Source organism: Aythya ferina (genome assembly GCF_964211825.1).
Source record: "Aythya ferina genome assembly, chromosome: 2".
Lineage (NCBI taxonomy): Eukaryota > Metazoa > Chordata > Aves > Anseriformes > Anatidae > Aythya > Aythya ferina.
In genome coordinates this window covers 41,237,492-41,249,861 of record NC_140297.1, presented here as the reverse complement: position 1 = coordinate 41,249,861, position 12,370 = coordinate 41,237,492, and the positions used below count along the sequence as shown (strand labels likewise).

At 35.5% G+C, this 12,370-nt stretch overlaps 1 protein-coding gene across 1 annotated transcript in view; it reads left to right on the top strand.

Moving 5' to 3' along the window:
• The window catches only part of TOP2B (DNA topoisomerase II beta), a 63,090-nt gene that overhangs the window by 28,220 nt on the left and 22,500 nt on the right, over positions 1-12,370 (top strand). The window contains exons 9-16 of the mRNA XM_084511750.1: positions 6,082-6,183; positions 6,284-6,421; positions 7,514-7,652; positions 9,627-9,784; positions 10,507-10,632; positions 11,552-11,662; positions 11,747-11,852; positions 12,065-12,174. Coding sequence (XP_084367876.1) covers positions 6,082-6,183; positions 6,284-6,421; positions 7,514-7,652; positions 9,627-9,784; positions 10,507-10,632; positions 11,552-11,662; positions 11,747-11,852; positions 12,065-12,174 — 990 coding nt within the window. The remainder of the gene's footprint in view (positions 1-6,081; positions 6,184-6,283; positions 6,422-7,513; positions 7,653-9,626; positions 9,785-10,506; positions 10,633-11,551; positions 11,663-11,746; positions 11,853-12,064; positions 12,175-12,370) is intronic.

Below are 12,370 nucleotides of genomic sequence, written 5' to 3'. Positions count from 1 at the left end.
AGTGACTGCACTAAGTAGGGTCCCTAGTCTAGGCAGGTGCCCAGAAATGCCACTGTTAATCTCACTGGTAGGTGATGTGTAGTCAGTGTTTTGACAGTATAAAGTTTTTACTACATAATTTACTTCCATGTTCTTTTCAGTGTAGGTGAACCAGTGTTCAGTGGTAAGGGTGATAGTTTATTTCAGTGTAGAATATTTACTTTTAAAGCGTGCATTTTAATCAAATGCTTATCTGATACTTCTCAAAACTGGGGATACAAACATACCTGGTATTTAAAAGGTTAAAACTTGGTTTTAATTCAGGCCTCTTTATGCAACATAAAGAAGAAAAATAACATGACCTTAAAGATGTATACGATAACTTTATGAAGATGCTGGCAATGTAGACAGACTTAATAATGTTTGGTATCAGGTTAAGAGAATGTATTGGAAAAAATGAATGCTTACTCAAGTGATATTGAATTTGACTCCTTTGGATCGGTTTTCACCCATCATGCAGTTACACATGCACATTGTTATATGTTCTTTAAGAAAATTCATAGCAAAAGTACTGTGTATTCTTCAAAGGTAAGTGTTGTAATTTCTAGTTTTTCCCGCTCTCCCAATCCATGCCTTATGTGTGTGACTGGATGTGGAATGTTCGGGCGGTGAACCACCTCACCAGCAATTGATGTGCCACTACCCACTGATGAGACATAATGGCTAGTAACTAACTGCGTCACCTGCCTGTTCCCTTATCTGCTAACAGGTGAGGAGCTCATTTCAGCTGTTTTTTGGTTATTTATCACTGTTTGCTGAAAGCTTTTCATTTCTGTTTCTGGATAAATTTCACCCAGTGCTAACTTCCCTTCCACCTTTTTTAAACTTGCTTTAAATTCCAAACAAGTTTTTTAGGTTGACGGGGCTTTTTTTTTTGAGGGGTGGGTAGAAGTTCAGGCAGTATGTTGAGGCACAGCTCCCTCATTTTGTTTTTGTAACTTCATTACTGTGGTCAGGTCCATGTGTATTCACAATTTTGCCACAATAGACTACCACAGAATTTGACATGAGACTCTGAGGCTGAAAGTGTTGTGCAGATAACTTTTTACTGAGACTTGAATATAATCTGATTAAATATTGTCTTCACAAGTTCTCAATTTCAAATAGTAACTGTAGTAGAAATTGTAGTAAAAGTTAAGTTATTAACATATCAATCTAATGATATGTTTAATATTGCAGCACTGCTAATTGTAATGCTACTTATCATTTTAGCAGAAAAAATCAGCTGATACAGATGCAGTGCCAGATATTAGACTTGGATGCAGGGAGCAGCCCATGAAACATTTATCTGTTCATAGAATTCAAACATAGCTTACCTCAGAATTAATCAAGGCTGTTGGCTGTTGATGACAATATTAACAGAATGTATATTGGAGCTAGTCTATGCTTCACTTTTAAGATTTTAGTCGCTATAATTTCATTAGATGTCCTTGCATCCTGAATTTTGCAAGATGGGGATTCCATTGACTGCCTTCTGGGAAAAGAAGGCTTTGCAGTTATAGTACTATTTTTCATACTAGAGTAATCATAATAATCATTAACAGCCCTCTAGATTTAGAGGGTATTTTTCTTTTTTGTGTCTTGTATTAAAATGTACCGACAGTTGGGGCAGTTATAGGCTGTTATGCTTCTATAGTGGGTAAATGTGCCACCTACTGGTGAGATGGTTGAAAGGTTGAAACTTTGAGCTCTGAACATCCCTCAATCAATGCTACACACTAAGAATGGACACAGGAATGGGGAACTGTTATAATAACTAATATCTTCTAAGAACAAGAATTACTGGTAAGTAACCAGTTTTTGATATGTCAGCTGTTAGATTTAGCAAAATATTTGAAGTGCTAAAACTAGGCTTTTCTAAGCTGCTTGTATATAAAACATTATACCAAAATCAGACATATTGCTGTAAGCATAAGATTTTAGTAATGTGATGACCGAAAGTAATGCGTTTAATATTGTCATTCAAATGTGAAATGCTTTTGAAATGTCATATGATATTTTCATGTAGTAGCACTTTGGAAATGGATTTATTTTTCTTTCACTAGCAGGACATCGATGTTTCAACTTTCACTGAACTCTCCCTATGCTGAAACTCTGTCATTTATATATGGATAAAAACTTTTTTTTGTGTGTAATGAAATGACATTGGCAATCAAAAAAACCTTGTATGTATGGTGCTTCTAACTCACGCTGGTGGTTTGTGTTGCTGTTTAGTAGGTGACTTTGAAACCTGACAGAAACTGTATATGGTTTCTTTGAAGTGCAAGTACTTGTTTGGTAATGGTTAATAATATTAACCATCTTAAGCCATTGTTTTTTCCCTTCTCTCTTTCTTTTTTTTTTTTTATTTTCATCTCTTCTTTCTACATGATGTTGAGAACACAGCTGCTATCTCCTGTTGGTTCAGCCACTTTTTGATTTTTTTTCAGATGCCTACTGTGTCTTAGAATGGTTTGAGCTAGCTTTTATTTTTTTGTTTGCTAGTAGTTTGTTCTTTCTTTTCCTCTGTTTGCCTGCTGTTTTTTCTTGGTTTTGATGTCTTCCATTTCATATTTCTTATCTATCTCATACCTCCTCATACTTATCAAAAGCTTTCTTTCTCCTCAGTTCTGTTTTTAAAATAGCTTTAAAGAATGTCCTCATAGTTTTTTTTTTTCCTGCCACAATGCAGGTTGGTCTCAACAGGAACCATTATTTACTCTGTTGTTTTTTTATAAGACACAAATGATTGTTAAGCAAAGGTGATCTTTCTGAGTAAAATAGTTAGACATGTTTTAACTGTGTAGGATATGTCTGTATCGCTCCATTCTTTGCTATAAGAGAATAGATTTTAATGCATCTGTTATGCGTGCGTTATGCGTGCATTAGGTATGCATTACCCATGCACTGTCCACGCACCTGAATCTATCATACAGTTGGGTAGAGACCCTCAGACACGCGCCTGGAGCCAGCCAGCAACTGGCCACTGCCCAAAGCTCATCCTGAACACTGTAGACAATTTACTTTATCTCAACCTTGCTCAAGTTTTTGTTACTACCATTTGTGTCCTCATTATCTGTAATTCAGGGACAGCGCGAAGCCACCTGCAAATTCCTTTCCCACAAATACCCTTTTTTTTTTTTTCAAAACTATTTAAAATTTGGGGATTTATTTTTTCTGTTTAGCTCTCTGTCAGCATCTTCTTTTTGTTACAGAAGTTGGAAGTAAAACTCCAGTAATGCTAGCCACCCCTTAACTTCATTGAGCAAAAGTTAAAATTGCTGCAGGAGTTTGATTTGTGATTCTTGGTGAATCAGTAGAAGTGGCTGTTATTTTGTACCCCATATTCTGTACAATTGATGAGAAATGTGAAACAATAGATTTGGTAATGCTGCAAAACACAAAGAAAAGCCAAGGGAAGCTAATCTAGGCAGCAATGAAACCACACGTCTCCATTCCACATTTTATTGCTTATTTCAGTGAAAGGTTTTTCTACCTTTCCAATGACTTTCAATGTTTGTTTTAACGTGAACATTTTTCATTCAAGAAAATCATATGAACATGCTTACTTCTGTTTGCTTAAAAAAATTTGAGGTCCTGTCCTCAAAGTCAAACTTGTCTGAAAGAACGTGCCTCATGCTGAAATTAGTTCTCTCCCTTGAGACTCTAGTCAAATGTTTACCATTTTGAAGCACTCCCTTACAGCTGTTTCTGTTCATCAGCTTGAGGTCTCCTGCCTGTTTCTTACTAAACAGTTGCACAAGATTCCTCTGTGCCCCTATTACAAATTTCAGGTCATTCATTACCTCAGTTTTTCTGTACTGGCATCAGTCAGTCTATTTGGTTCAGTTAGATCACCTTGTAAATCAGTTCTGAAGTGTGCTTGGAAGTAATTCTTAATCAGAATATTTCAGCAGAATATGTCTTGTCCTAGTAAAATACTCATTTTTGTCAAGGTTTTAAAGCTTGACCAAGAACTCTGATCTCTGTATAAGAGAGACACAGACCTCCTCTTTGTAGTAGGAGGTGAAAGAAAGTAAGTACTCATAAGATTTTTTTATTTGCTCTCCAGACACTGGCTTCAAATATTTATCTTGGGTTAAAAATAATGGGAGGAAATCCACAATATATTGCACCTGGGAGAAGCTAAATTGACAAGACAACATAATACATCCTCAACCTATCTATGTTAGGTGTTTTTTCTAATAACTGTGTTCCACTTCTGAGAACTATTATTGTTGGTTTTTTTACAACTGTTTGTAGTCCCATCAGCAGCAAACCTAAGCTAACAGTTTACTGCCATCAAAAGGGGTCAAATTGTTTCCCTTTCTTCTCTGTACTTTGTGTACATATACAGTAGCTGGATTAGGTTTTTGTTGCATTGGTGTTGAATTGGTTTATGCTATAATGTGATAGCTGGCACAAATTTATTGGGTTGATTACGACCTGCCTCTTTCATCATTAACAGTGTCAGAAAGTAACAGACTTTTTGAAGTCAGATATAACTCGCTTCACAATGGGGCAGGGTGATGAAAATACATACTAGTTTCAGTGTTTATTTAGCATTTCTACTGTTGATAAAATTCAGTCTAAATAGGAAAGAAATAAACGTTCGAACAAACAAAATTTTGTTCCATGCTTCCAGTTGAGGCACTTCCAGATGGTGCCCCAGGCCTTCTATCAAATTCTCTAGCTACAATCCGCTTTGGACTTAAACTTTAAGCCAGATACAAGAAGAACCCCAAACGTACAGTTAGAAGACAAACGTTTTTGAGATGAAATCATTTGGAAAATAAAGGCATGAAAAAGCTCACATGAAATTGTGAGCTTTCTGGAAAAAGAGACCTATTGGAGATCTATTACATCCTAACAATGGCTTTGGATTTACACGTGTAAAAGAAAACTAACAATTATGGGGTATATTGTAAAATTCAGAAGCAATCTGAATCAGAATCACAAGTAAAGACTGAAACTGTACAGACTTCTATCAACTAAAGAAACAATCACAGAAAAGCTGTCCATTACCTAAACGAACAAAGCTAATCTATATTTCATAGGACCTAGAAATTATTTTCTTATTACAAAGAAAATGGAACAATATCATCATTGAGTTAACATCAACTGACATTAATAAATGCACAGTGCAAATCCTACAAAGTGTGGCAAATGCATCTTAGAAAGATTCACATCATAGGTTAAGAAAAAGTAATTGTTTTGTATGAAGTGGGATTAGAGCCCGTGGATATAATCATGATTAATAATAATAGCAAATGAAACATCCCAGAGTAGGAGAAACAACTAGTATTTGAAGGTACGTATCCAGTAGCCTTTTATTCCATAGTTATATCTGACTTCAAAAAGGTAACTTTTCTGACTTACCACTTCCAAAGTTTAAGTATATAAGTGAATATTTCTTCCTCAGGGTCTGTTTTGCTAGGGTTCACAGCTAGGAGGTGAATACATCGCCTAAGCCAAAAGTTCCTCTCCCTCTCCCTCTCCCTTTTCCTTTTTCTTCTCCTCAATAATGGTGTTAGTTGAAATAGTTGGAAATATATCTGGAAAGGCTTTAAGCAAGGATAACCAGAGAGTCCCCCGTTTCAAAGGATAAAGGCAGGAATTGTGACAGGCACTGTGAACATTTTATTTTCAGCTGTTGTGGTGCAGTGGAGGAAAAAATCCTACGCTGTCTTTCTGCCCATCTTTCTTTCATTTTCCACTGAGATGATGCCAGGCATTGCTTATAAGCCATTTTTTTTCCCCTTCTGCATTTGGGCAGTAGCTGTAAGGAAGTCCGGGTGGCCGCTCAATTGTTGCAAGACAGGTGGCAACATGGTTACATAGCTACAAGTTACTGCCCTGTGGCGGGAATGAAGACTGAATGACAAAAGAGTAACTGTAAAACCAAATTTTCTTTGTTATCTTATAACTTAATGTGCATTGACTTCCAACTTTGACTGCAGTATGACTACAGGAACTAACCTTATTTGAACCTTGTTTATAAGATTAAAAGCTATTAGAAAAATTCAAAGTGTTGTGTTTTTTTTTCTTTCTTTCTTCATCAAGGGTGGTAGGCATGTCGATTATGTGGTGGATCAGGTTGTGGGCAAACTGATAGAAGTGGTGAAAAAGAAGAATAAAGCTGGAGTTTCAGTGAAACCATTTCAGGCAAGTGACATTGTACAAAAATGCCATATATAAAAATATATATTATTAAAGAAGAAGATGGTAATTTTGTTAAGTAAATTGTTTTCTATGTTTTCAACAGGTGAAGAATCATATATGGGTTTTTGTTAACTGCTTGATTGAAAACCCATCTTTTGATTCCCAGACAAAGGAAAACATGACACTGCAGCCTAAAAGTTTTGGGTCCAAGTGCCAGCTATCTGAGAAATTTTTTAAAGCAGTAAGTAAAGCTTATTTCTTGTTTTCAGTGAAACAGGAATTGACAGACTGGATTATGTATATGCATGTTAGGTAGCTGAAGATTAATTGGTGCATTATGGTACCCTAGTGATATTAGCATACAATGAAAATGGGATGGAGGAACTTTTGTTAATTATTGGCTGTAAGAATGGAGGCAATGACTGTATTTTGATTATTGCCCCAGATTTAAAAGTGAGTTTCAACAGAAGAGCTATTTTTTTGCGGATTCTGGCATTTATTTTAGTAAAATGAAATTGACTGTAGTAGTAAGGAGAATGGTGTTATTGCTAGTACTCCTGGCATCAAAACTTAACTCCTTGTATCATATTTTATTCCTTTAGTTTTGTGTTACTAATGGGATTCTTACAGACCTTACACGAAAAATAATGATCTCATATTTATTCTCCAGATTTTGTTGTATACACTGTAGTTCTATCAGTGTGTCTGGTTTACAGTATTTCTGATTTCCTGGAAGTTTGAATGTTGCTCCTTTTTTTTTTTTTTTTTTTTTTTTTTTTTTTTTTAATGTGAATTCAAATCTAAAGCAGTTTTTGTTTAGAAGATATGCTATATACTATCTTTGCTGCAGATGTATTTCTTGAAATGTACCAGTTTCTGAAGTGGTTGTAATAATAGTTGATACATAGAGCCTTATTTTTAAATCCTTTTGGGTCTTCCAATTATTTTCAGAATTTCCAAAGAAACCTTAGATGTCCATATTATATCCTATAAGGTTAATTTTGTTGTCAAAGTGCAGGAAGCAGGAGCTTAGTACCTAAAACGTCTCAGCACATCAGCCACACAATATAATACATCCTCATATTGAATCTTGGTCCGTTTTTTCTCTTTCCTTACCACCAGTTATACAAGGTAGACAAAAGAATCTGTGAGAGTGTTGTACTTTAGTTTTGTGCACATAATGTGCTACACAGGTATGAGTTAATTCTTTGGCCTTTTACAGGCTGCATTTTTTTTTTAAATGTAAAGGACCAGTAGCTTAAAATTGAGAGATAAGAATCTGCCATGTGAAGTTTTACTTTTCTCATCCACACTTCTGATCTGTTGCTTACAGGCCTCTAACTGTGGTATCATAGAGAGCATTTTGAATTGGGTCAAATTCAAGGCACAGACTCAGCTGAACAAAAAATGTTCATCAGTGAAACACAGTAAAATCAAGGGCATCCCAAAACTGGATGATGCTAATGATGCTGGTAAGAACACTTACTTTTAATATCTTTTAAGTGAGTAATAACATGTAAGACTGCTAATGACTGTTTATATTCTCTTGCCTAAAAAATGGTATAGCTATAGCTGAAGGAATTTGAAGGAAAAAAATGGTTCCTTTTTACTTGATTGTAGGAAAAGGTTAACATTTTGTTCTGTTGGCATTTAGTACAGTTTGCTTACTAGACTTACAGAAACATGCATCTGTCAAAGGAATACCAATTCCACAACCAAAACTGTCATTAAGAGGAAACATAATTAACCCTTTTGAGGCAAAATATGACATCTGAAGAACTGGATAACTGATAAAACACTGAAAGAAAACTCAAAAACAAACAAACAGAAAACACCCAAAAACTTGGATACCTGTTACTCAGATGTTTCTCTACTGCCTAGAAGTTCTTACATGGGGAGTAGGAACTATTTATCTCCCACAAAGGCTTACTCATGTATTAGTTTATTGAAGATCTGCAACATACCAGATATTTCATGTTGGAGGCATTTCACATTCAGGTGTGGACACATGGGAAAGCAGAGAGACATTCAGTTTGTAAATAAGGTGTGTTGTTGTATTCACACTCAGCCTGACTTTTTGAAGTGCTGTGTATACAGGCAGAAATGTTTTAGGTTGAAGGATTGTAAGTGATACATTTAGTAAAAAGTTTTTCAGTCCTTTCTTTTTAAAGACTGAAGGTACCATATGGGTCACCTGTTTGCTCTTGAAAATCCATAGGAAGTTTTTGTTCTTGTGCAAAAGAACTAAGCTAATACTATAATGAGGACTTAAAAGGAATTAAAAGCTGCTCTCATTGAGAAGGGAAGACAGAGCATGGTACAGAAGACTGACTCCTTAAATTTCGCTGAGAATGTGCTGGTTGCTCTGCTCTTGAGAACTTGTCTTAATGAATTTTAGTTGGTGACTCCACCTGACTGAAAGCTTGAAGTTTCTCTTGAATTCTTTTAGTTTTTAGAGCTGTGTCCAGAAAAATACCAGAAAGGCACATTGTGCTTCCCTGAAATTAATCACTAATGATTACACAATTCCAGAAGATGGTGCACCTGGATGGCATTCAGATTTGTTTTCTGCAGTTCATTTGGGAAAGAGGCTAATACATATTCTAATGCGACACACTTATTTTTCTTGGTATTTGGATTGCGCCTTCTTGATTGCACTGTAGCTATACCTTTTAACAGTGTGAATATATATGTGATTCAGATTCAGTTAAGCTATATGTCTGAATGTAAGTTCTGAATGTAATAGGAAAAGGCAAATTGTTTTCTACATACCAGGTAGAGGCAAATCAAAGTACCTATTTTAAATGTCATTATCTTCAAAACTTTGTTATTAACAATAGATAAAAGCCAACCAGCTTCAAAGTCTTTGCAGTCTTTCCTACCATTTGACACTGATAAGATAGCAAAACTGCTTAATGAGCATTTGTACCCTTCAAAGAGAGTGGGTTCCATTTTTGAAACTGCTTATCAATTAAAATATATTCCAGTTGCAGTAAACAAAATATACATGTCATACCAGTTTTGAGCACACTCATATAACTCAGATACACATAATGTATGTGTGTAATTTCCAGATAGCCTGTGAAATGGTAAAAGTGCAGAAGCAATTTGTTTTGGGGTGTTTTTTGTTGCTGTGTTTTTTTGTGTGTCTATGTGCAGATTTGTCAGTACCACTACGTAAGACATGCCATTGCATTTCATTTTGCTCTTTGCCACATAGTGATCTGTAACGTGTTGCTGAGGGCAAGGATACTCCTTCCTGTTGTGTAGTTTTAGTAGTATGGAGGGTCATCCCTAAAAGTAGAAATCCAGCCTATTTAAATTATCTGACATAGCGTTTAGGAAGAGCATTCATGACTGATTCTATCGTATTCCTGTTGTTTGAGTTTAAAAGTTAAGCTTTCTGTTTGTTTTTTGCCTTGCTCCTACTTCTTCCTGAACTACAGGTGGCAAACATTCCTTGGACTGCACGCTAATCTTAACAGAAGGAGACTCCGCCAAATCTTTAGCTGTCTCTGGCTTAGGTGTTATTGGTCGAGACAGATACGGAGTATTCCCACTCAGGGGCAAAATTCTTAACGTTCGAGAAGCTTCTCACAAACAGGTAAGTAGTCTTCTCAATTCCTTTTAGCCAACAGGTAGATGTCTCCTTATTTTTGATTTCTAGGGTAATATCACAGTATTTTCATTTTTATTTTTTCATGAAAGTGTAGTGGCTAGGGTTTCATAAAGGACCAACTACTTTATAACCTGTAGTAAAATCCTAAACTAGAAATACTAAGTGAAGAACTGAGGTGATAAATATCATTTTTTCACAAATGCAAGGAGATTCTCCTTTGACTTCTACTAACACTTTACACGAACGCTTTACAAATTAAAACCTTACATTCTCTCAATTGTCATGTAATTTCATTGACTCCCAACATGAAGTGGTACCACTATTACTAATTGCATTACTTCTGTTGCCCTCCATACTTTGTCTTTAGTAAGAGTATTGCAGTAAGAGTACTGCAATAAAGGTATTGCAGTCTTGCAGATGCCTGTAGAAGTGATGAAAGAGAAGGCAGCTTTGTGAGATGACCTTTATATTCATCTTTCTGTGGAGTACTGTGGTTGTGGAGAAGCAGTGATACAGTCTTGAGGATTTATATGTACAGAAGAATTTTTTTCAGGTGTGAGGGCTACAAGGGGCTCAGGGATGAAGGAGTTATGAAGTTTGAGGTAGGGGTGCATTGAAAAAGTAGCTATAAACCTTAAAAAAAAAGATTGGGATATTTCTGAATTTCTGGTTTTTATACTAACTGCTAAGGTAACTTTTTAATACAGATCATGGAAAATGCAGAAATCAACAACATCATCAAAATAGTTGGACTACAATACAAGAAAAGCTATGAAGATCCAGAATCTCTAAAAAGTTTGAGATATGGAAAAATTATGATCATGACAGATCAGGTTAGTCTGAAATTCACAACTTTATATATATACAGGGTTTCTTGAAATGTGTTTTGCTGCAGTCTTACAGTAGATTCCATTTTTGTGCATTATAATCTGCCTCTATGTTATGATAATATAGATGTATTCAGAGGAAATCCCTAATGTATGAGATTTCTTTATGGGAATAATTTGTCTATAAGTTATTTTGGTTACTCCAAATGAACAACAGAACTTTGCTGCACTGTAACAGAGAAGCCAAAGTAATAATAATAAAAAAAGTATAAACAAGAATGTTTTTGATTGCTCAAAAATTTGTTGAAAGTACAGAAGTGAACGGTAGATGAAGTAGTGATGCTAGTCTGGCAGAAACTAGAACGAAGGCAATTATTTCTGTGTATTCTCATGAAGTGTGTGTTTATTGTTCCGATTTGTAGAAGGCGAGGTAGCCTGTGCTTTAGATAATTGCAAAGGTTTGTTTATTTGTTTCTCCTGGAAAGGTCAAATTATCAAGCATTTTAGCACCAATGAGAACCAATGGGCCAGGTTTGGCTTTCTTCCACAGAGATTCAGCTCCATGTTATCTGAGAGATGGACAGCTCTCCCAGACAAAACATGCCATAGGCAAATAAACCTGTGACCTGCACCTGTGCACATGGCTTGGAAGAGCTCAATGTTAGCTCTGGAATAGGGTTGTTTACAAATGGCTATTTGATACCCAGGTTCAGTTCAGAATCCAAATTAAAACCTAACTGTTCCCTTTTGTGTCACCAGATACGGTTTTAATGTATCGAGGCCAGTGCATTCTGTTTATCCTTGCAACTAGACTTTTTCATACATTGCCACTCTAGTTTTGGTGTTGGGATGGGGGTGGGTTTTTTGGTGTCTTAGTGTGATCTGACATTTTACGAGATTACCTTATGTTCATGTTCTGATTTAGGATCAGGATGGATCTCACATAAAAGGCTTGTTGATCAATTTTATTCATCACAATTGGCCATCACTGTTGAAACATGGTTTTCTGGAGGAGTTCATCACTCCCATTGTAAAGGTATGGGTCCTGTTAATGCAATTTTATTTATTATTTACAGTGCAACAGAAAAGTTAATTATTTTTGTTTTGTTTTGTTTTAAAGGCAAGCAAAAATAAGCAAGAACTTTCGTTCTATAGTATTCCAGAATTTGATGAGTGGAAGAAACACATGGAAAATCATAAAGCATGGAAGATAAAGTACTACAAAGGTTTGTTTAAAACAAAGAAGTTAACCTTGTGAATATAAAAATAAATAATAAATGGATGTTACAAAGTTTTATTTATAGCTGATTTCATTATACTATCTTATCTTCTGCAATGATTTTATTTAAGGGGTAAAATGTTAAAACTTATGTACAAAGGGTAAGATGTTAAAACATAAATTCCAAGTATGGAGTAACTGTTTTGTTTTGTTATACAGGTTTGGGTACCAGCACTGCTAAAGAAGCAAAAGAATATTTTGCTGACATGGAAAGACATCGGATCTTATTTCGATATGCTGGTCCTGAAGACGATGCTGCCATTACACTGGTAAGAACTTATAAAAGGGATTCTCTATGATACTTTTTAGTTTCCGTTGTTCACTGAACATGAGGAAGTCCTAGCAGGTGAGATTTTTTTTTGGCATGACTGAATAAAAAATACTTTCAGGGGAGAAAAAAGCTTTTGAAAAATGTTTCAAATTTTGGAGTAAGACCCTTATCTGTGCTACAAAATTAATTCTACC